Source organism: Mobula birostris, chromosome 5 (genome assembly GCF_030028105.1).
Source record: "Mobula birostris isolate sMobBir1 chromosome 5, sMobBir1.hap1, whole genome shotgun sequence".
NCBI lineage: Eukaryota > Metazoa > Chordata > Chondrichthyes > Myliobatiformes > Myliobatidae > Mobula > Mobula birostris.
The window spans coordinates 186,584,856-186,610,645 of NC_092374.1; the positions used below are offsets into that span (position 1 = coordinate 186,584,856).

Below are 25,790 nucleotides of genomic sequence, written 5' to 3' on the forward strand. Positions count from 1 at the left end.
ACGAGCAGCCTCAACATTCGCCAGGCTGACAAAGAGACTCTGGGAGAACAGAAAGCTGACGGTGCACACCAAAGTTGCAGTCTACAGGGCCTGCGTCCTCAGCACACTGCTTTATGGCAGCGAGACCTGGAGCCTCTACTACAGACAACAGCGGCGTCTCAATGCCTTCCACCTTCGTAGCCTGTGACGCATCCTGGACATCACATGTGACTGACCGAGTCACCAACAGTGAGGTCCTGGCCCATGCCCAGATACCCAGCCTCTTCACCCTGCTCCAACAACGCCGTCTGCGTTGGCTGAGCCACGTACACTGCATGTCAGACAGGAGGATCCCGAAAGACGTGCTGTACGGGGAACTGGCCTCCGGCAAGAGAGCACAAGGGCGGCCCCATCTTCGTTTCAAAGAGGTTTGCAAGACAGACATGAAGTCACTGAAAATGAACGTCGAGAGGTGGGAGGACATCGCAAGTGATCGCACTCACTGGAGGCTGGAACTACGCAGAGGTCTAAAAAGAGGAGAAGAGAAGCTGAGGCTTGCTGCTGAAGAAAAGCACACTCGTCGGAAAAACAGCACCAAGACAACGCTGGAGGACAGTGCCTTCAAATGCAGTCGCTGTAGCCGAGACTGTCACTCCCGTGTGGGCCTCTACAGACACAACAGACGCTGCTCTAACACAGTCTGAAGCAAGACTTTCCAGGCGCAGATCCATGGTCTCACGAGACTAACGAATGCCACCAACAAGTACATGAGGTAATGAGATAGAGTCCTTGAAAGTGAGATCATTGATTCTGGGAACATTTCAAGGATGGGACAAGCACAGTGTAGTTGTCCTCTGTTGTTCCAGAGCCTGATGGTTGAGGGGTAGTAACTGTTTTTGAACCTGGTGGTGTGGGTCCTGAGGCTCTTGTACCTTCTACCTGATGGCCACAGTGAGAAGGGAGCATGACCTGGTTGGTGGGAATCCCTGATGATGGATGCTGCTTTCCTACGACAGTGTTTCATGTAGATGTGCTCAATGGTTCAGAGGGCTTTACCCGTGATGAATTTGTTACTTTGTGTCGGGTTTTCCGTTCAAAGTCATTAGTATTTCCACACCAGGCTATGATGCAGCCAATCAATATACTCTCCACTGCACATCTATAGAAGTGTCGAAGTTAGAAATAGAAGTTTGTCAAAGTTTCAGATGTCATTCTGAATCCCTGCCAACTGCTGAGGAAATGGGACAGGCGCTGCCAGGCTTCCTTCAGAATTGCATTTACATGCTGGACCCAGGACAGATCCTCTGAAATAGTAGCACCCAGGAGTTTAAAACTGCTGACCCTCTCCAGCTCTGATCCTCTGATGAGGACTGGCTCATGGACCTCTGGTTTCCTTCTCCTGAAGTCTGTCATCAATTCCTTGGTCTTTCTGATATTGAGTGAGAGGTTGTTGTCATGACACCACTCAGCCAGATTTTCAGTCTCTCTCCTGTGTGCTGATTCATCAACACTTTGATTTAAGCCTGATTTATACTTCCACGTCAACTCGACGCCATAACCTACGCAAGTGGCTTACGCACATTGTGAGCATTTATACTTGTGCGTTGGTGTGTCTGCATCGCTCTGCACTTTTGGCACGTCACGCATGTGCATACACCTGCCTGCGCAAGGCTTCATGGTCATGGTAGTCTTTCTCGGGGTAAACAAGAAGCGAGCGTCTTTTTTCGTAAAAGCGAAATACGTCCTCCATAATTTCGGAGGTCTGTAAAGCTTTATGGAAAGCATTACAGCCAGAGTTCCTTCCCTGCCCTTCAGTCACCGAATGGGAAGCTATCGCAGCGGAGAATGAAATGCGATGCTACCAAGTGGACCAATCACAGTTGTTGCGTTCTGCGTTGCTGCGACGCGCGTTACATTTTGGGAGAGGTGCGCATTGCAGCAATGCAGGATCTCGCGTAGATTTCAGCATCGGCTTTGCGTAGGATTTACAGCGATGCAGTACTTACGGTGACACATTGACGCAGAAGTATAAATCAGGCTTAGCCTGTGACAGTGGTGATGTCAGCAAACTTGAATGTGACATTGGAACTGTGCTCAGCCACACAGTCATCAGTGTAAAGCAGGTAGAGCAGGGTCTAAGCTCACAGCCCTGTGGTACACCTGTGCTGATGGAGATCATGGAGCAGATGTTGTTGCCAATCCGAACTGACTGGGATTTCCAAGTGAGGAAATTCAGGATCCAATTGCACAGGGTGGTATTGAGGCCAAGGTCTTGTAGCTTATTGATTAGATTTGAGGGGACGATGGCATTGAATGCTGAGCTGTAGATAATAACGAACATCCTGATGTCTGCATCTTTGCTGTTCAGATGTTCCAGGATTAAGTGAGGAGCCAATGAGACGACATCTGCTGTAGACCTGTTGCTCCGGAAGACAAATTGGAGAGGATCCAAGAAACCTCTCAGGCAGGAGCTGATATGTTTCATCACCAACATCTCAAAACACGTCATCACTGTCAATGTACCTCAGTGCAACTGGGTGATAGACATTGAAGCAGGTCACCACGCTCTTCTTGAGCACCAATATAAATGAAGCCTGCTTGATGCAGGTGGTACCACACACTGCTGACACAAGAGGTTAAAGATCTCAGTGAACACACCAGCCAGTTGATCAACATTTTAGTACGTGGCCAGTTACCTAGTCTGGTCCAGATGCTTTCCCTGGATTCACCCTCCTGAAGACAACCCCCACTTCAGATCAACGGGGGATGTGGGAGTTTTCGATGGTTCCTCCATGTTCTGATAGTTAACATGAACATAGAAAACACTGAGCTCATCTGGAAGTGAAGCTCTGCTGTCTCCCATATCACTTGATTTAACTTTATGGGAGCTGATAGCATTCAAAACCTGCCACAGCTCTCGAGGATCCCATCGTTGATTCAAGTTTGGTTTGAAACTTCACGTCAAGTGTCTTCAGATCTTCTACCTCCTCCTCGATCTTAATGAGAAGAGGGCATATCCTGGGTGATGGGGGGCCTTATGGGCATCCTTTAAAAGATTTCCTGGATGCTGGGGAGGCTGGTGCCCATGATGGAGCTGACTGAGTTTACAACTTTCTGCAGCTTATTCCGATCCTGTACACTGACCCCTCACACCAGACGGTGAAGCAACCTGTTAGGAAGCTCTTCACAGTGCATCGGTAGAAAGTTGTGAGTGTCTTTGGTGACATACCAGTTGTCCTCAAATTCCTCAGGAAATATAGCCGCTGTCGTGCTTTCTTTGTAATTGTATCAAGATGCTGGTCCAGGACAGATCCTCAGAGATGCTGACACCCAGCAACTTGAAACTGCTCACCCTCAGCAAGCTGTTTACTGTCTACCTGTGCTGCACACTACATGCACTCTGAATTGTGTTTTATTAATGTATGTGTGGTAATATTTTGTGTTCTGCACTGTCAGTGATGTGTGTTTTGTGGGTGCACCGTGGTCTGGAGGAATATTTGTTTTGTTTGGTTGTATTATGTACAGTCAGATGACAATAAACTTGAATGTGAACGTGTCCTATTTAACTGAAGATAACTTTATCTCTTGTACAGTCAGTTCACTCTACAATACATGTGACATTCTGTTACCTTCTCTAATTACTTGCTGAAGCTGAAATTGAGACAGTTACTAATGATACCCAGTGAACCAGCTCCCTCTGCATCTGCAGCCTCTCCCCATTTCAATAATACACTCCTTCATTTTCCCTGACAAAATGAACAATTCCACATTCTGCCACCTTACACTCCATTTGTCAGATGATTTGCCCATTCTCATCACTCTGTCCCTTTGGACCCTCCACATGTTCTTATCACAATTTACTTTCCTCCTTATGCTGGTGTCAAATTTAACCACCATATCATTGGTACCTTCATCTCCCACAGCAAGAACATTACAGAAAATTACGAAAATCTCTGTTCACAGAACCAAACACAGCAGCATCCATTTTTACATCCAGACAACCAGAAAAGATCCATTTATACCGACTGTCTTCTTCCTGTTTTACATTCTTCACAATAACCTTTGATATGACACAGTAAATGTTCACTGGAAATCTAAACACAGCAGATCCACCTTTACCCACAGCACATTATCACTGTAAAAAGAGGCCAATAAATAGATCAAGCATGATCTCCCTCTCACTAAACCATGTTGATGTTTGCTGATTCAGGGATGTGTGTTTTAGGTGTCCTGTTATTGTGCCTAATGATTAAAATCTCACCTGTGCTCTCAGAACCTGCTAAATCTTCATATCTCACATTCCCTGACCCAGTTCTACAACAGTTTAGTCCAGATGCATTTGAAATTTCTTCACTTCTCTAACACTCCTCCTGTGAACTCCTGATCTTCATCACTCCACCACTGGTGTGTGTGCTTTGATTTACCACAAAGACCAAACTCTGAGTTTCCCTGTCTGAAACTCTGCGCTTGTGCTCCTCCTTTCAAACCTAACTCTATGTTCAGTCCAGGGTCACCTGCATCATTATTGTTCCCTGCAACTTGCTGACATATTATTTTGCAATTTCCCTCTGAAGCTTCACAGTACTTTTCATTATATTAATGCCAGGAGCTGGAGGTTTTGCTACTGTTCTTGAACTATAATCTGTGTTGAAAGTTTATTTCTGAAGTGGACTTGGCCAGGAAGTTCCTGAATGAGGACATGAGGAAGGAATAACAATATTTTGATGTTTTATAAGCTGGAAAGGAATTTGGGGGTAAAAGCCACAGAGCTGAAAGCTGCTGCTGAATGAAAATGTTGCTGTAAGTATCCAAGACAGACACAAGGGAGACAGTCCTACTCCTTCCTAACCTTGCCACTATCAGGATCATGGGAGAAACTTTCCCTCGGTCCTCAGCTCCAAACTGATTTTGTGTTACACTGAAGTTCAACACAATGTGAAACACAAATGGATTGAGTCAGCTCCTCTCAGGGTCCCTTCTATTAAAGACCCTCCGGAGTCAGTTCAGAGACAATTCCCAAATATCTCCAGGCATTCTGTGTCACTGCAACACATCAGCTCATAACTGGAATGAACAATACAACGTCAACCAATTGTAGAGGACTGGAAGAGTTGGGACAGGGTGTTGATAATTCAGACAAGATTTAATTTGATATCTTTTTCTTTTTGAAAATATGTCACATTTCACTTGCTTGCAAATTTATATCCAAGTGTGTATTAAACAATGAAAGATACCTTTCAGTAATTCCATGATCTTGGTCACAGATGGAAGAAAATTGATATAAAATGAAGAAAGCTGCAATCCTATGATCATCACAGCAACCACTACAAAGTCCAGCGGTGAAATGCCTGTAATTAAAAATAAATCAAATAAGCAAACATGTAACAAAACTCCAGAGAAATGTCAATGAAAACTTCCAGTGGTTGCAACAACCAAACTCTTACACTGATGTCCCAGTGAAGGGAACATGCCAATTCCCACCCAGTGTGCCAACTTGTGACCCAGACCTGCACCAGCAGACCCTGTATAGATTAACAAGACACTGAACTGCAATGCCAGGCAAGAATGGATCATTCATGGTGCCCACTCTATTTTCCACGTGGGTCTCCAGCCCAGTCTTTACACGTCACCTGCTGCCAATTTCTGCACTGGCTGCTCCTTCTGGTTCCAATGGCCAGACCTTAAGGAGTTCATTAAGGTCCATAGTTTCATTCTCCCAACATCCACAACAGTTGATCATGGAGAAGCCCATAAATTTCACAGAAAGTTGCTGAAATTTCCATTCCAATTCTGACCAGTTTCCGTAGAATCTGCTGTTCATAACTGGAGCTCGATGCCAGTTCTTCACTGGTGGAAATTCCTCACTGGCTGCATTCAATGTGATTGCAACCCAATTTCCCTCATTTCATGATGTGGTCAACAGTCCATCAGAGAAGAAAAAGCTGTACATGGCATTCATCGAACACTCAGACATGTCAGTCACTGTCACCAGCTCCATCACTCCAGATGTTTGTGTTGGAACGTCAGATGGTGAACAGAGGAAGGAAACAGGAGTGTTTCTGACAGCTGCTTTGACTCTGGATATCTATTCACTGATGTACATCGACTGAACAATTCAGACAAATTCTGTGAATGGGAGCCACAGTGAAAATCTACTTTAACTCTGCCCACCATCTTGGTGAATCTTTTCTGCACTCTTTCTAGTCTAATCACATTCTGACAGGCTGCATCACTGTCTGGTATGAGGGGTGGGGATAGGCTACTGCACAGGACCGAAAGAAGCTGCAGAGAGTTGTAAACAACAGGAATTCTGCAGATGCTGGAAATTCAAGCAACACACATCAAAGTTGCTGGTGAACGCAGCAGGTCAGGCAGCATCTCTAGGAAGAGGTACAGCCGACGTTTCAGGCCGAGACCTGACAAAGGGTTTCAGGCCGAGTCCTGACGAAGGGTCTCGGCCTGAAACGTCGACTGTACCTGTTCCTAGAGATGCTGCCTGGCCTGCTGCGTTCACCAGCAACTTTGATGTGTGTTGCAGAGGGTTGTAAGTTTAGTCGGCTCCATCCTGGGTACCAGCCTACAAAGTACCCAGGACATCTTCAAGGAGCAGTGGCTCAGAAAGGCAGTATCCATTATTAAGGACCTCCAGCACCCAGGGCATGCCCTTTTCTCACTGTTACCGTCAGGTAGGAGGTACAGATGCCCAAAGGCACACACTCAGCAATTCATGAACAGCTTCTTCCCCTCCTCCATCTGATTCCTAAATGGACACTGAGCCTTTGAACACAAAATAATCTGCAGATGTTGGGGTCAAAGCAACACACACAACATGCTGGAGGAACTCAGCAGGTCGGGCAGCATCCCTGGAAAAGATCGGTCGACGTTTCGGGCCGCGCGGGGTTCCAGCCTGAAACATCGACCGATCTTTTCCACGGATGCTGCCCGACCTGCTGAGTTCCTCCAGCGTGTTGTGTGTGAGCCTTTGAACACGACCTCACTTTTTTAACATATAATATTTCTGTTTTTTTACACGATTTTTAATCCATTGAATATACATATACTATAATTGATTTAGTTATTTATTTATTTATTATTATTATGTATTGCATTGAACTGCCGCTGATAAGTTAACAATTTTCACGACACATGCTGGTGCTAATAAACCTAATTCTGATTATGTAATATTCATTTATGATTACATTTATTTATGTAGTATTTATTTACGTCTGCAAGATTGGAACAGAATACTCCAGGTGTGGCCTGACTAAAGATAGTACAGTTGTAACGTGACGTCCCAACCTTGTACTCAATGCCCTACCGATGAAGGCAAGCACACCGTTCACCTTCTTTACAATCCTGTCTGTCTGTGTCACCACTTCCAGGGAACTATGTACTTGTCCTAAGTTAATTACCATCTGCCATTCCTACGCCCACTGACACAGATGATCTTGGTCTTGTTGCACACAGAGACAACTTTCTTCACTGTCCACTATCGCACCAATTGTGCTGTTGTCCATGGATTTACTGATCGTGTCACCTACATTTTTGTCCAAATTGTTAACGTGAATGACAAACAACAGGGGACCGAGCACCAATCACTGCAGTACACTATTTGTCATCCATTGCCACCTCTGCCTCTGACAACCAAGCTAAATCTGCTTTAGTGATGCTGGTTGGGAGAATTGTTTTCTTGGATACTGGTGAGAACTTTGTTTCTCTTTAGGAAATAGCACCAGGTGATCTGTTACATTCTCCCAGGGAACATAAATGGTTGCTTGGTTTCATGTCTCATCCAAAGGCAGAGCTGTACTGGAGTGTTAAATTATGAGAGATTACACAGAATAGGACTGCATTCCCTGCAGTTTACTCAGGTGTAATTGGAGTTCTCAAGATATTAATGGTAGATGGAAGTTATTTCCACACGTTGGGACTGAGAAACGTTACCACAGAAATTCCCTTACAAAGCACCGTTTTGATTCAGTGTTTTACTTTTTCCAGAGTGGAAATGCCTTCCACAGAAATTCAATAGTGTGCTGTGTACAGTGGTCATCCTCACACCCTAGTGGGGTTTCCACATCCACAACACTGGTGATGTCATTCCCTGTGCAACATCCTCCTGTTGGGAAACTGCAGTGTCATTAGACTGGAACTTGGAGATGCTCCTGACTACCCGCCATGGTCTCCTCTCAGTGAGTAAATGTAGCCTCAGTAACACCGTCTGAAGTCCCCATCACTTGTTTAAATGGCCAAGACCAGACTTCTGAAAATGCAACACTTCCCTCACACTGGTTTGGGGGATGTGGGTCCTGTAGTTACTCCCCTCAGCTTGTCCTGAGAGGGTGATATTGAGCATCCCACTAGAATCTCTCATGATGGGAACTGGGTAGAAACTCCAAGAAACTAACCCAGAGGCAATAAACTACTGGTCTCTGTGTGCTGACACTGTGATATCATTGTATAAACACATTTAAACCTCAATCAAATCCAGCACATCGGCAGCCCCTTGGGATTAGGGTTGATCTGTCTTCACCTCAATACCATGAGTTCTGAAGAGAATGTTATTAGAAACATAGAAAACCTACAGCACAATACAAGCCCTTCAGCCCACAAAGTTGTGCCAAACATGTCCCTACCTTAGAAATTACTAGGCTTACCCATAGCCCTCTATTTTTCTAAGCTTCATGTATCTATCCAAAAGTCTCTTAAAAGACACTATCGTATCCGCCTCCACCACCGTTGCCAGCAGCCCATTCCCCGCAGTCACCACTCTCTGAGTAAAAAACTTACCCCTGACATCTCCTCTGTACCTACTCCCCAGCACCTTAAACCTGTGTCCTCTTGTGGCAACCATTTCAGCCCTGGGAAAAAGCCTCTGACTATCCACACCATCAATGCCTCTCATCATCTTATACACCTCTATCAGGTCACCTCTCATCCTCTGTCACTCCAAGGAGAAAAGGCCGAGTTCACTCAACCTATTCTCATAATGCATGCTCCCCAATCCAGGCAAGAATTAATCATTAATTATAAGAATAATAATAATGATTATTAAAATATTACTTAGCTGCATCATTCCAGAATAATAATTATTTTGTTCTCCTTAACATTTGTGTACAAGGAAACTACAGTAAACATTTTTTAATTAAACAACTGTGAATCATAAGAGTATTGGTCACGTACCTTCAACAACAAACCAATAAATTAACATAATGTACATGGCGGTAAATGACAAAGTATTACAGATCGACAGACTGAGAAAATAAAATCTGTATCCCAGATGTCCTGTGGAGAAATAAAAAAAGCATATGAAAGCCGTTAACAATCTATGCAGACTGATTATGACACTGGAGGCCATTCTGGACATCAATCAATGCTAGCTCTCCAGGGAGCAAACACAATCCCACCATTGACCCACTTTAACTGTTACCCTCTCACCCCAGTTGTTACCAATGGCAAACCCTCCATCTCATCTCCCCCAAATGCAGATGATATAACAGTAAATGTTCTTGGTGAGAACTGTTTTAAACCATCAGATCCAGCTGCACCTGATTCAGCATTATCCGTCTTCCTCCCCATCACTAAATTAGTTGTTCAAAGATTAACCTGAAGTGCAAGAATAATCCCTGATTTGCTCTTGTCTCTGTAATTTTGCTTCCAACAACATGTTAGATGCCCATCGATGGGTGTGACTGAGATTGTCCACCTGTCTCTGTGGTTCCCTCCCATCTCTTTGCCCACTGGATCAATGTTGCCAAATGTTCCTGTTGCCCTGGTGTTGAAATTGCATCTCCCTCTCACTGGATTCTGTCCCATCTCAGTTCTAATTTCAGTTTATCTACAAAGCCACCGTGTGTCTGTGTCAGGCTTCGTGTCTGTGGATTCACTTTCATCAACTTCAGTTCTGAATATTCTCTGTTTAATTTTATTGTTTGCTTTTTTTCTACACATCGGGTGTTTGACAGTCTTCTTTTTAATGGGTTCTATTGTGTTTCTTTGTTTTGTGGCTGCCTGTAAGGAGACGGAACTCAATGTTGCATATAGTATACAGTGGCATGCAAACGTTTGGGCACCCCGGTCAAAATTTCTGTTAGTGTGGATAATTAAGTGAGTAGAAGATGAACTGATCTCCAAAAGTCATGAAATTAAAGATGAAACGTTCTTTTCAACATTTTAAACAAGATTAGTGTATTATTTTTGTCTTGTACAATTTTAGAGTGAGAAAAATGAGAGGAGCACCATGCAAATGTTTGGAAACTTCAAGAGATTTACACTCTCAGATAACTTTTACCAAGGTCTCAGACCCAAAGTTGGTTGGGGCAACTGTAACGAAAATCAATTTCCCTCAGAATCGATAAAGTATGACTATGACCTTAATTAGCTTGTTAAGGCTATGGCTTGTTCACAGTCAACATTACGAAAGGCCTGGTGATGCAAACTTCAAAGCTTTATAAATACACTGACTCCTCAAACCTTGTCCCAAAAATCAGCAGCCACGGGCTCCTCTAAGCAGCTGCCCAGCACTCTGAAAATTAAAATAAATGATGCCCACAAAGCAGGAGAAGGCTATAAGAAGATAGCAAAGCGTTTTCAGGTAGCCGTTTCCTCAGTTGGTAATGTAATTAAGAAATGGCAGTTAACAGGAATGGTGGAGGTCAAGCTGAGGTCTGGAAGACAATGAAACTTCCTGAGAGAACTGCTCGTAGATTGCTAGAAAGGCAAGTCAAAACCCCCGTTTGACTGCAAAAGACCTTCAGGAAGATTTAGCAGACTCTAGAGTGGTGGTGCACTGTTCTACTGTGCAGCGACACCTGCACAAATATGACCTTCATGGAAGAGTCATCAGAAGAAAACCTTTCCTGTGTCCTCACCACAAAATTCAGCGTCAGAAGTTTGCAAAGGAACATGTAAACAGGCTTGATGCATTTTGGAAACAAGTCCTGTGGACTGATGAAGTTAAAGTAGAACGTTTTGGCCACAATGAGCAAAGGTATGTTTGGAGAAAAAAAGGTGCAGAATTTCGCAAAAAGAACCCCTCTCCAACTGTTAAGCACAGGGGTGGATCGATCATGTATTGGGCTTGTGTTGCAGCCAGTGGCACAGGGAACATTTCACTGGTAGAGGGTAGAATGAATTCAATTAAATACCAGCAAATTCTGGAAGCAAACATCACATCATCTGTAAAAAAGCTGAAGATGAAAAGAGGATGGCTTCTACAACAGGATAATGATCCACAGTGGACTACCTCAAGAGGCGCAAGCTGAAGGTTTTTCCATGGCCCTCACAGTCCCCGGACCTAAACATCATCGAAAATCTGTGGATAGACCTCAAAAGAGCAGTGCATGCAAGACAGCCCAAGAATTTCACAGAACTAGAAGCCTTTTGCAAGGAAGAATAGGTGAAAATCCCCCAAACAAGAATTGGAAGACTCTTAATGGGTTAAAGAAAGTGTTTACAAACTGTGATACTTGCCAAAGTGGTTGTTAGTAAGTACTGACCATGCAGGGTGCCCAAACATTTGCTTTGGGCCCTTTTCCTTTTTTGTTATTTTGAAACTGTAAAAGATGAAAATAAAAAAGTAATCTTCCTTAAAATATTAAAGAAACATGTCATCTTTAACTTTATGCCTTTTGGAAATCAGATCATCTTTTACTCGCTTAGCTATTCACGGTGTTACGTACCCCTTAACCGGGTTGCCAAACCAGCAGAAATGGACCACTTAGTTGGAGTCTGGATTACTGGAACCAAGAAAGTTTTATTAAAGAAATAAGCAACACAATACTCTAATAGTAAGGATATCAATGCAACAGATTAGCAATGAATAAACACACATGTACACAGAACTAAGATAATAGGATCAATCAAGCTCTATCACAGTCTAGGGGTAAAATGATCAGTCTCAAGTGACGTAGAGTTCAGTTCAGTTTAGTTCTGTTCACAGTAATCGCTGTTGTGCCATTGGGGAGAGAGAGAGAGAGATAGCGAATGCTGATATTCAAATCCGATTCAACAGACCTTTGATATTCCTCGGTTAGCTTTCGGCGCGAGCCCTTTTTAATGTCTTCTGAGGTCACCGACTGTGACCCCTCTGTTCCGGATACAATCGTTCTTCTGCGGTGAACCTGGCACCCAGGCAAGGGTGGACACACACACCAGGTTCCCGCCGATCGTACCTTCTCACCCTGTGCATCTATGGTTGGTCCCGCGGCCAGACCTCGAAACTCCCACCAACTTGTGGGGGCACACCGCACTTCCAGGGTCTCGTTATCTCGTGGTGTCGTGGTGTCCCTTGCCTTAGCGAACCTGCTCCTTTTATCCCCCTGCTGGGGTATCGCCTGTCCATCAAACTTCAAACAGTTCAGGTTCAAAGCAACCGGTCTCTAACAATACACGGAACTGTGTCTCTTTTCGTTAATCTCTCTCATCTCTCTCTTATTAGCATTTTGAATGTTTCCCCCAATTGTCTCTTTCTTCTCTCTCTTATCGGCATCAATCTTCTGATAACTTGGTCACACCCCTACCCTTCAAAGGATTTTTACCGGGGTAAAAATTATAGGCATGAATACAATATTAGACACACACAAATATACATGTTCATCAGCTATTTGGCTAATACAGAGAACTTTAAGTTGTCAACACCTTGACAGACAATCAGCAATCACATTTTCCGTTCCTTTTATATGTGTTATTTTAATATCAAATTCCTGAAGCACCAGGCTCCAACTTAGCAATCTTTTGGTTTTATCTTTCATCGTGGCCAAAAACACTAATGAGTTGTGATCAGTGTAACTTCTCGGTGGTTTTCGTCCCGGACACAGATAACAAGGGTCGCCCCACAACAACTTAGCATTCTTTGGCAAGGGCTTAGTAAGAGGGTGGGTAATATCCGCAAAGTTTTTTTTTGCAAAACTTCCGATAGTACCCCACCATCTCCAAGAACCTTCTCAGGGCTGTCTTGTCTGTCGGGGTGGGGACTTCAGAGGTAGCCCGCACCTTAGCCTGCATCGGTGCCAGCTGCCCCTGTCCTACCACAAATCCCAGATAAGTGACCATCGCGTGGCCGAACTCACTTTTTGTGAGGTTTACTGTCAGGCTGGCTTCAAATAGCTTTTTAAACAACTCCTCTACTGCCACAATGTGCTCCTCCCACGTGTCACTCCAGACCACTACATCGCCAATATACGCTTCTGCGTTCTTTAGAACTTTTGTCACTGAATTAATCATCCTATAGGGGTGTTGCTCACTAAGCTGACCTGATGTGACAACAATCCCATGTCCCGGCTCTTTGCATCGCCTCGAGACATTCGGACATACGTGTGCATGCCGTTTAATTAGCTCTCTTAGCGGGTCGCTTTGTTCGGGGATTAAGTGAGAGAACTCATCAGCAAAGTTGGTCAACACAATGGAGTTCTCCCATCTAGTCAGCACCACACTTATCTTTTCAAAATGGGTCCTCCCCTTATCAGGTGGCACCCTAGCCTCATTAATTTTCATGATATCACTAGCTAGATCTGTTTTCTGATCGTGATGAGCTTTTAACACGTTAATAGCCTCTAACGGTGTTAACTCACGTCTACAATAGTCAATAACATCCTTCCTCCTGTGTGGCCAGTAGAACTCTTTCATGATTTCTCCGACTGTTTTCCTCCCCGCAAAATGTCCACCGAGGGGTATCTTGTGGGCCAGGTTAAAAATCTCGCCCCTATAAGTTTTCGACACTACCACCTGGTGTACAACTCCCCATTCCTCATCTGCGGGCACGGTACGGGGTCTCCATTTTCTCATTAGTACTCCCTCCTTCACATAATAGCCCACTGGCTCCCTTTTTAATTCTGCTTCGGAGAGAGCCGTCTCCATCAAAACCATCAGCTCCTCGTCTCACTCCTGTGCCTGTATAAAGTCTTTCCTTGCTAATGCTAGGTCTGCCTCAACTCCCTCACTTCCTCCTTTTTCCTTCTGCTTCTTCTTTTCACCTTCTAACCCCCCCGGTACAAGGCTGGTAGAAACGTCTCAGCTAACTCTATATCAGCCTCTGCAGCCTTTCTGGACATACGCCGAGTCACTGCGCAAACGGGATAAACCTGTGAGTCCATGGGCGGGGTCTCAATGCTGGCAGGCTGGTTTGTCAATCTCACTGCTGGGTACACTTCTCCACCGGCGAGGTCATTACCGAGTAAGACTTCCATGTCTTCCATCGGTAGTTCTGGCCTCACCCCGATCGTGACCGGTCCGGAGACCAAGCCGCTTTGTAGGTGTATCTGGTGCAAAGGTACTGCTGCAGTCCCTTTCCCAATGCCCTTCATGACCCTGACTTTCCCAGTCTTGGTCTATGAACTAAAGTCTAACACACTCTTTAATATCAATGACTGACAAGCTCCAGTGTCTCTCCAGATCCGTACTGGAACTGGGTTTAACCCCTCCTTCAACAACACCAATATGGCCGAGATAAACCTCTTGCACCCTTCCTGAACTTTATCAGACCTCTTCTCTCCTAGCGGTTTGCTTACCAGCTCAATACAGCCAGTCGGAACCACCGTTTTTCCGTTCCCCGTCTCCTTCTTTGGGGCAAAGCACCTGGATGCAAAGTGTCCGACTTTCCCACAATTATAATATACGACCCCAGGAGACTTCCTACCAAACTGCTCCCGGTCTATCTTATCCTTCTCACAAGTCCCCGGCTTACTTTCTGACTTTTCTGGCGGACTCTCCCCGCTGTCCTGACTACCCTTCTGGTAGCCTTTACTTGGGGCAAACTTCGTTTTATGTGTCAACGTGTACTCATCCGCTAACTTAGCAGTTGTGGCTAAAGCGTCTGCTTCTTTCTCATCTGGGTAAGGTCTCATACCTTCAGGGACACAACCTTTAAACTGCTCAATCAGGATTAGCTGTAGCAGTCTGTCATAGTCCCCATTGATCCCTTTCGAGGTGCACCAACGCTCACAATATGTCTGCAGCTCACGGGCAAATTCTAAATACGTGCAGCCCCACTGCTTCCTTGCATTCCGGAACCTCTGCCGGTATGCCTCTGGGACCAACTCATAAATTCTGAGGATGGCCTCTTTCACCGCCTCATACCTCTGGGCATCTTCTGCGGACAAAGCCGAGTAAGTTTGTTGGGCTTTTCCTTTAAGTACACTCTGAAGCAAAACAGCCCACTTATCCCTTGGCCAGCCCTGACTTACAGTAACTTTTTCAAAATGGAGAAAGTACCGATCCACATCGGTATCGTCAAATGGGGGAACCAGCCTAACCTCCTGGGTCGCCCTGAACCCTCCACCTTGGTTCGGCATGGGCCCCTGCGCTGCCATCATCTTTAACCTCTCCAGCTCAAATTCCCTTTCCCTCTGTTTCTCCAACTGCCTCTCTTCTCGCTCCAACTGTTTGTCCCTCTCTTCTCGCTCCAACTGCCTCTCTCTCTCTTCTCGTTGTCGTTCTGTTTCTCTTCGTCTTCTAGCTGTCTTACCCGGAACTCGTGCTCGAGTCTCAATTTTTCAAGCTGCACCTGTACTGCGTCTCCACCAGGTTTTCCAATAGATATCACTTCCAGCTCCCCTTGGGGAAACACACCTTTAGACACATAATGCTCTATGATAGCTCTGTGCATCTCCACTCTCCTCATTGTCGACTTCCTCTTAAAAGAATTCAGCCATTTGGCCACAGCTGCCAATTCCGCTTTCCTGGCATCCTCTAATGCCTCCAAGGTTGGTGCCTTTAGAAATTCCTCAATCTCCATTTCTGCTGTTTGCCTTTTCTTTCTTTTAGGAATTTTAACCCAATCAATTTACCCAGTCCCAAACCTAGCATTCAAAATCGCAGACGAGAACCCCACTTATGTTACGTACCCCGTAACCGGGTTGCCAAACCAGCAGAAATGGACCACTTAGTTGGAGTCTGGATTACTGGAACTAAGAAAGTTTTATTAAAGAAATAAGTAACACAGTACTCTAATAGTAAGGATATAAATGCAACAGGTTAGCAATGAATAAACACACATGAACACCGAACTAGGATAATAGGATCAATCAAGCTCTATCGCAGTCTAGGGGTAAAATGATCAGTCTCAAGTGACACAGAGTTCAGTTCAGTTTCAGTTTGCAGTAATCACTGTTGTGCCGTTGGGGAGACAGAGAGAGAGCGAATGCTGATATTCAAATCCGATTCAACAGACCTTTGATATTCCTCGCAGTTAGCTTTCGGCGCGAGCCCTTTTTAATGTCTTCTGAGGTCACCGACTGTGACCCCTCCGTTCCGGATACGAACGTTCTCCTGCGGTGAACCCGGCACCCAGGCAAGGGTGGACACACACACCAGGTTCCCGCTGATCGTACCTTCTCACCCTGTGCATCTATGGTTGGTCCCGCGGTCTGACCTCCAAAACTCCCACCAACTTGTGGGGGCACACCGTACTTCCAGGGTCTCGTTACCTCGTGGTGTCGTGGTGTGTCCTTTGCCTTAGCGAACTTGTTCCTTTTATTCCCCTGCTGGGGTATCGCCTGTCCATCAAACTTCAAACAGTTCAGGTTCAAAGCAACCGGTCTCTGACAATACTCGGAACCGTGTCTCCTTTTCGTTAATCTCTCTCGTCACTCTCTTATTGGCATTTTGAATGTTTCCCCCATTTGTCTCTTTCTTATCTCTCTTATCGGCATCAATCTTCTGATAATTTGGTCACAACAGTAACAGAAATTTTGACCAGAGGTGCCCAAACTCTTGCATGCCACTCTGCATACTTTGATAATAAATGTACTTTGTACCATCCCTATTCTAATCCTGCCCATCTAGTTCAATTGATCCTCTTCACTGCCAACTTCTCTTCCAGGGCAAATGTTAACTGACATTGTTAATTGTTCCTTCTCCTCAGATATTGATCCTCCTACTTTGAAATCTCCCATCACCACCTCTCTGTATTTAAATAAAAGCAAAATCCTGCAGCTCAGCCATCGTAACATCACTGTCTGGTCATTCAAATCTATCCGGTTGCTTGGTGACTGGAGCTGAACACAATGCCTTGAATGTGTCCAAAACAATATAGTGACTGGAAACCCCACATGTTGAAAATCTGAAATACACTTAGTGGCCACTTTATTAGGTACACCTGTATACCTGTTCATTAATGTGAATATCTGATCAGCTAATCATGTGGCAGTAACTCAATGCATAAAAGCATTCAAACATTGTCATGAGGTTCAATTGTTGTTCAGACCAAACACCAGAATGGGGCAGAAATGTGATCTAGGTGACTTTGACTGAGGAGTGATTCTTGGTGCCACATGTGGTGGCTTGAGAATATCAGAAACTGCTGATCTCCTGAGATTGTCATGCACAACAGTCTCTAGAGTTTACAGAGAATGGACCAAAAAGCAAAATAAAACATCCAGTGAGTGACAGTTCTGTGGTTGAAAATATTTTGTCAGAGAATGGCCAGACTGTATCAAACTGACAGGAAGGTAACAGTAATTCAATTAACCACGTGTTACAACAGTGGTGTGCAGCAGAACATCTTTGGCAGACAACATATCGAACCTTGAAGTGGATGGGCTACAGCAGCAGAAGACCATGAACTCACAATCAGTGGCCACTTTATTAGGTACAGGAGGCAGCTGATAAAGTGGTCACTGAGTGTATCATAGTAAATGCTGGAGGTACTCAGCAGTACAAACAGCATTTGTGCAGAGACTTGATGTTTCTAGTCACAGAGAGGAGTGAGAGAAATCCTGAGAAATACAAGAGAGAAATAAAAACCATCGGTGTACGATACACTGCAGTTGCTGGAAATCTGGAATTAAAAAGAATTCTAGATTTCAATTTCTGCATTTGTGGAGAGTGGAAAGCAGTTATGGTTAGACACTCTGATCTTGTATCAGAAGTGGTCAGTTCTAACATAAACTGGAATGGCTGGTTATCTGAAATTGATGAATTCATTATTGCGGCTCTGGGGACTCAATGTGGAATAAGAGATGCTGCTCCTCAATGGGCTTTGCTGGAACTGGAGAAGAGATTAAAGACGGGAAATCAGAGAGAAAACTAAAGTGATAGGCAACCGGAAGCTCACTATTACCCTCGGTGTTCTGCAAAGTGGTCATACAACCTGCAGTGGTTTCTCCAATGTGCAGGAAACTGCTCTGAGGACATAGAATTGGAAGTACAAGTCACTCACTGCTTTACCTGGAGGGGTTATATGTGTGCCAGGAATGGGGCAAGGGAAGAGGTAATAAAGCAGGTGTTGCATCTTGTTTGGTTCTGGGAGACAGAGGTGTCCCACGTGGAAAACTGCATTGGAAAGAGAGGTTCTTTCAAAATAAACTTTTACAAACACCCAAGAGAAATTGCCACAAAGCCTGAAAGAAAGAGCCACATGTACTGTATGCTCACCAGCAGGTCTGAGAGACAACTGCTCAAACCCCCTGACACTAGATGGGGAGTAGAACTCCTTTCACAACTCTGCCGTATATGTGAAAGAGGTCCCTGTTTCAAAGGCACAGCCACCATCAGGATGAAAGGGCATCTTTCCTTCAGTCCCACCTCTAAACAGACTTGGTGAAAGAGTGAGATGAGACAACACAATGCAGCAAACACGAGTGAATGAAGATGGCTCCTCTCATGGCCACTTCTCCCAAATATCTTCTGCAGTTTGGTCAGAAGTGACTCCAGGACTGTTTCAGGCATTCAATGTCACTGCCAAGCACCTCAAAACTGGGAAAAATGGGCAATTTCACCCCACAGATCACAGAGACAGAGGGGAAGTGGGGGGGAAAGTTGTCAGTCGTGAATTGATTTCCCATATTTTCCCTTGTTTATGTTAAAGTTCATTCAGGTTTACTGGGTGGTGCCTGAAAGTTCACGCAAGAGCAAATTAATCAATGACAGATACCTCCGAGGGTTTTCCACCTCCACTGGTCCGGCAACACGGCTGAACGAAGAGATGGTGCATAAATCACCTGTCCTGCTGTCATTACAGCAATCATTATAATGTCCTTGAGGGAAAACCCTAAAATTAAAATTAAATTCAAATCATTATACATCTATTGGGCAGTGAATGACAAATGATGCAACAACCATAATGTTCCATAATTTCCTGCTGAGAAGGGAATGTTCCAACCCCGGTCTAATCTCACTGATCTGTGACCCAGGCTGACACCAACTGACTCTACTCTGAGAAACATTAATCACAATGCATCGTTATACAAATCAAGAATGGATTATTCAGATTCATTTATTTATCAAATGTACATCAAAACATACAACGAAATGTATTGTTTGTGTTAACAACCAACACAACCTGCGGATGTGCTGAGGGCAGGGCAGACTGCAAGTGTCACCACACACTCTGGTGCTACTTTCCAGCTGATGTTAGGGGCTGCTACACAAATGCACATGTGGGCAGTTTGTTCTAATTGATTCGTGAAGTGCATTATCTGCCTATTTATCCCATCCCAAGAGTTGGAAGAATGAGAAGAGCATACAAAGTCAAGGAGCCAATTCTAAAAAGGTTACACCAACAAGAGATTTGTAGAAAGGGTTACGAAAGTAGTTTGACAAAGATAGGATCTTTGCCTTCCTGATAAAAAAGGCATAAAGAGGAAGAAAGTCGAAGTGAAAACCTACAGCACAATACAGGCCCTTCGGGAGAAGAACAAATAATACCTTGGGGATTTTTTTTATGCACCGTAGTGGACAGGGTCTAGAGTTCATTGTCAGGAATAGTGAAGGGATATTCAACTGTAATTTCATAAGAGGTCTGGATAAGTAACTGAAAGAAAGAATTTACAGAGCTGTGGGGAGAGGACAGAGCAATAGGATTCAGTTGTTTGCTAGGTGATCGAACCAATCTATTCTTAAATGGCTGAATGACTTTCTTCTCTGTGATAACTATTCTGTGATTCTGTGAACCCAATTAATTCAGCTTTTGCCTCTCTCTGCTACCGCACTGATTTGCATCGGCTGCATTCAATAGGCCATCCATATGGTCTAAATGCTAACTGCAAAATGTCATTCATGAATGAAGCTCACCTCCCAACATTAATGAGTAGTTTGTCTGGATGGAGCTGACGGGATTGGTTGTGATACAGGTGTACACTCCACAGTCTTCAGATGAAGCGCTTGGGATAACAAGTGTTCTGTTTTCATCTGTTAGTTGGTGATGCTGGGAGATTTCCCCTCCATTCTTTTGCCACTGATACACATTCGAATCTCCAGTGACATCACAGGTGAGCTCGACCGTCAAACCCAGTGATTCGATGTTGGTCAATATGGAACCTTCTGACAGCTCATCTAAAGGAGAGAATATGAAACCATGATATTCCTATCTTGATGTAGAATGCAATCTTACCATGTGACATTGTACCAGATATGTACAAAGGTACAAAAGTACAGTCGGTTCTACACACCAAATATATACACAACAATGGAAATAAAAGCCATTTAAACCTCAATCCTGCTCTTCCATTGCACAAGATCACAGCTAACCTGACGGTAGATATTCCCATCTCCCACGATAACAGTTCACCTTTCTGTTTATCCAGGATCCATTTACCTCTGCCTCAAAAATATTCAAAGATTCCAAACGATCTTCTTCAGAGCTGTGGAAGCAAAGACTCAAAACTGTTTCATCTCTGTTTTAGATGTTCATTTGCAAGTTCATAGATGTGCCAGTCACAGCAGGAATAGGATGATGGTACATATGAATGAGAGGCTCAGGAAGTGATGTTTGAACCTTCTCCCTGTTTAGATAATAGCCTGCACTATTGTTCCTTTTACCAACATGCATTATCATACATTTCCAAACACTGTATTCCATCTGCCACTTTTTTATGCATTCTTCCAATTTGTCAAAGTCCTGCTGCACATTGCTTCTTCAGCACTACCTAACCGTCCAATGATCTTTGTATCATCTGCATAATTTGTCACAAAGCCATCAATCCATTATCTAAATTACTGACAAACAATGTGAAAAATAGCAGTTCCAATACCGACCCCACCCACCCACCCCCAGAAACACAACTCATCACCAGCAGCCAACCAGAAAAGGCCCCTTTTTCCCCACTTGCTGCCCCCTGCCTCCCAGCCATTCTGCTATCCATTGCTGAATCTCTCCTGTAACACCATAGGATTTTATCGTGTTAAACAGCCTCATTTGTGGTTGCTTATCAAATGCCTTCTGAAAATCCAAGCAAATCCACTGCCTCTCCTTTATCCACATTGCTTGTTGCTTCCTCGAGGAGCTTGAACAAAATTATCAGGGAAGATTTCCCTTCACAGAAACCATGCTGACTTTGACTTATTTTACCATTAGTCTCCAAATACCTTGAAACCTCATCCTTAATAACAGACTCCAACGCGTTCCCAACCACTGAGGTTAGTCAAACTGGACTACAGTATCCTTTTCTTTTGCCTTCTTCCTCCCTTCTTAAGGGGAACTGGCCAAAATTGACTACAAAGGGACAGCAGAGGACAGCAGAGCAGCAATGGCTGGAGTTTCTGTGAAAAATAAGGGAAGTGCAAGGCAGATATATTCCAAATCAGAATGGATGAAGGACACTACTGTAGCTGACAAGTGAAGTCAGAGCCCAAGTTAACGTTCGAGGTCAGCCGAGGTGTGACAATTGAAGGAGCTGTGAAGGGAAATCTTCCATAGAAACCACAGAAAAACTACAGCACAGAAAAAGGCCTTTTGGCCCTTCTTGGCTGTGCCGAACTATTTTCTGCCTAGTCCCACTGACCTGCACACGGACCATATCCCTCCATACACCTCCCACTCATGTATCTGCCCAATTTATTCTTAAATGTTAAAAAAGAACCCGCATTTACCACCTCGTCTGGTAGCTCATTCCAAACTCCCACCACTCTCTGTGTGAAGAAGCCCCCCCTAATGTTCCCTTTAAACTTTTCCCCCCTCACCCTTAACCCATGTCCTCTGGTTTTTTTCTCCCCTTGCCTCAGTGGAAAAAGCCTGCTTGTATTCACTCTATCTATACCTATCATAATTTTATATACCTCTATTCCCTGGAGCACAGAAAAATGAGGGGAGATTTGATAAAGTCCTAACCTATTCAACCTTTCTCTGTAACTGAGTTTCTCAAGTCCCGGCACCATCCTTGTAAACTTTCTCTTCACTCTTTCAACCTTATTAATATCCTTCCTGTAATTTGGTGACCAAAACTGAACACAATACTCCAGATTCGGCCTCACCAATGCCTTATACAACCTCATCATAACGTTCCAGCTCTTATACTCAATACTTTGAATGATAAAGGCCAATGTACCAAAAGCTCTCTTTACCACCCTATCTACCCGTGACCCAACTTTTAGGGAATTTTGTATCTGTATTCCCAGATCCCCCTGTTCTACTGCACTCCTCAGTGCTTTAGCATTTACCCTGTATGTTCTACGTTGGTTTGTCCTTCCAAAGTGTAATACCTCACACTTGTCTGTATTAAACTCCATCTGCCATTTTTCCAGCTGGTCCAAGTCCCTCTGCAGACTCTGAAAACCTTCCTCACTGTCTACCACACCTCCAATCTTTGTATCATCAGCAAATTTGCTGATCTAATTTACCACATTTTCATCCAGATCAATGATATAGATGACAAATAACAATGGACCCAGCACTGATCCCCGTGGTACACCACTAGTCACAGGCCTCCACTCTGAGAAGCAATTCTCTACTACCACTCTTTGACTTCTTCTATTGAGCCAATGTCTAATCCAATTTACCACTTCTCCATGTGTACCTAGCGACTGAATTTTCCGACCTAACCTCCCATGCGGGACCTTGTCAAAGGCCTTACTGAAGTCCATGTAGACAATATCCACTGCCTTCCCTTCATTCACTTTCCTGGTAACCTCCTTGAAAAACTCCAATAGATTGGTCAAACATGACCTACCACGCACAAAGCCATGTTGACTCTCCTGAATAAGTCCCTGTCCATCCAAATGCTTATAGATTCTGTCTCTTAGTACTCCCTCCAATAACTTACCCACCACCGACGTCAAACTTACCAGCCTATAATTTCCCGGATTACTTTTTGATCCTTTTTTAAACAACGGAACAACATGAGCCACTCTGCAGTCCTCCGGCACCTCACCCATAGACACCGACATTTTAAATATATCTGCCAGGGCCCCTGCAATTTTAACACTAGTCTCTTTCAAGGTCTGAGAGAACACCCTGTCATGTCCTGGGGACTTATCCACTTTAATTTTCCTCAAGATAGCAAGCACCTCCTCCTTTTCAATCTGTACAGTTTCCATGATCTCACTACTTGTTCCCCTTAATTCCATAGACTACATGCCAGTTTCCTTAGTAAATACAGACACAAAAAACCCATTTAAGATCTCCCCCATTTCTTTTGGTTCCGCACATAGCCAGCCACTCTGATCTTCAAGAGGACCAATTTTATCCCTTACAATCCTTTTACTCTTAATATACCTGTAAAAGCTCTTTGGATTATCTTTCGCTTTGACTGCCAAGGCAACCTCATGTCTTCTTTTAGCCCTCCTGATTTCCTTCTTAAGTATTTTCTAGTACTTTTTATACTCCTCAAGCACTTTATTTACTCCCTGCTTCCTATACACATCATACAACTCTCTCTTCTTCTTTATCAGAGTTGCAATATCCCTTCAGAACCAAGGTTCCTTATTCCTATTCATTTTGCCTTTAATTCTGAGAGGAACAAACAAGCTCTGCACTCTCAAAATTACTCCTTTGAAGGCTTCCCACTTACCGATCACATCCTTGTCAGGGAACAACCTGTCCCAATCCACGCTTTTTAGAACCTTTCTCATTTCTTCAAATTTGGCCTTCTTCCAGTTCAGAACCTCAACCCTAGGACCAGATCTATCCTTGTCCATGATCAAGTTGAAACTAATGGTGTTATGATCACTGGAACCAAAGTGCTTCCCTACACAGACTTCTGTCACTGTCCAAACTCGTTTCCTAACAGGAGATCCAATATTGCATCACCTCTAGTTGGTCCCTCTATGTATTGATTTAGAGAACTTTCCTGAATACATTTTACAAACTCTAAACCATCTAGACCCCTAACAGTATGGGAGTCCGAATCAATGTATGGAAAATTAAAATCCCCTACCACCACAACTTTATGTTTCCTGTAGTTGCCTGCTATCTCTCTGCAGATTTGCTCTTCCAATTCTTGCTGACTATTGGGTGGTCTATAATACAACACCACTAAAGTGGCCATACCTTTCCTGTTTCTCAGCTCCACCCATAAGGACTCAGTAGACAAGCCCTCTAATCTGTCCTGCCTGAGCACTGCTGTAACATTTTCCCTGACAAGCAATGCTACCCCCCAACCCCATCTTTCATTCCTCTGCCTCGATCACATCTGAAACATCAGAACCCTGGAATTTTAAGCTGCCAGTCCTGCCCCTCCTGTAGCCAAGTTTCACTAATTGCTATGACGTCATAATTCCACGTGTCGATCCACGCCCTCAACTCGTCCGCCTTCCCCGCAATACTCCTAGCATTGAAATATATACACTTCAGAAGATTTTTACCACCTCTCACAACCTTTCTATTTGCGGCTTTGCTTGGACTTTTAACATCATTTATTCTCACCCCAGCCACAGTGTCAGCTCTGGCACTCTGGTTCCCATCCCCCTGCAAATCTAGTTTAAAGCCTCCCCAACAGCACTAACAAACCTCCCTGAAAGGATATTGGTCCCCCTGTAGTTCAAGTGTAACCCGTCTCTCTTGTACAGGTCCCACCTGCCCCAGAAGAGGTCCCAATGATCCTGAAATCTGAAACCCTGCCCCTTCACCAGTTCCTCAGCCACTTGTTCATCCTCCAGAGCATCCTATTCTTACCCTCACTGGCACGTAGCACAGGAAGCAATCCTGACATTACCACCCTTGAGGCCCTGCTTTTCAACTTCCTGCCAAGCTCTCTATACTCACTCTCCAGGACCTCCTCACTCATCCTTGCTTTGTCATTGGTACTGATGTGCACCACGACATCTGGCTGATCACCCTCCCACTTCAGAATGTCATGCAAGCGATCAGAGACATCCTTGACCCTGGCACCCGGGAGGCAACAAACCATCCTGGATTCTCTGTCACAACCACAGAACCTCCTATCTGCACCTCTAACTATCGAGTCCCCTATCAGTACCGCTCTCCTCTTTTTCCACCCTCCCTTCTGCACTGCAGAACCAGACTCAGTGCCAGAGATCTGGCTGCTGCAGCTTATCCCAGGTCAGTCATCCCCCCCTAACAGTATCCAATGCGGTATACTTGTTGTTGAGGGGAATGGCCACAGGGGAACCCTGCTCTGCCTGCCCTTTCCTCTTCTCTCGCCTGAAAGTGACCCAACTTCCTGTGCTCTGCTCCTTTGTCGTAACTACCTCCCTGTAGTGACTGTCTATAATCTCCTCATTCTCCCGAGTGATCCGGAGGTCATCCAGCTCCTGCTCCAGTTCCCTAACGCGGTTTGTCAGGAGCTGCAGCTGGATGCACTTCTTGCAGGTTTCATTGTCAGGGACACTGGAGGGCTCCCTGACTTCCCACATCCTGCAAGAGGAGCATTCCAACATCCTGCCTGGCATTCTCTCTACTCTAAACAATCTGGACAAAAACCTTACCGGAACCTACCCTGACCTCTGCCTGTTCTCGCTGAAGCCTGTTGAGCCAAAGCCATCCCACTCTGACTCAGTCCACTCCGACGATAGCCGCTACAACAATGGCCGTTGTAGATGGTGGTCTGTTTTTAAACCCTGACAATTTTGTTCAAGTTCCTAAGGTGCGATTGTGGATGACAAGGGGAGTCAAGGACAGTATAAAAATATAAGAGAGGAAG

The 25,790-nt window shown here is 44.5% G+C and overlaps 1 protein-coding gene across 4 annotated transcripts in view; it reads right to left on the reverse strand.

Moving 5' to 3' along the window:
* Positions 1–25,790, reverse strand: part of LOC140198135 (uncharacterized) — a 198,424-nt gene that overhangs the window by 86,756 nt on the left and 85,878 nt on the right. For all 4 annotated transcript variants that reach the window (XM_072259089.1, XM_072259088.1, XM_072259091.1 and 1 more), the window contains exons 4-7: positions 19,987–20,247; positions 18,848–18,964; positions 9,160–9,261; positions 5,214–5,327 (exon numbers count right to left, since the gene is read on the reverse strand). In XM_072259089.1, the coding sequence (XP_072115190.1) occupies positions 5,214–5,327; positions 9,160–9,261; positions 18,848–18,964; positions 19,987–20,247 (594 nt within the window). The remainder of the gene's footprint in view (positions 1–5,213; positions 5,328–9,159; positions 9,262–18,847; positions 18,965–19,986; positions 20,248–25,790) is intronic.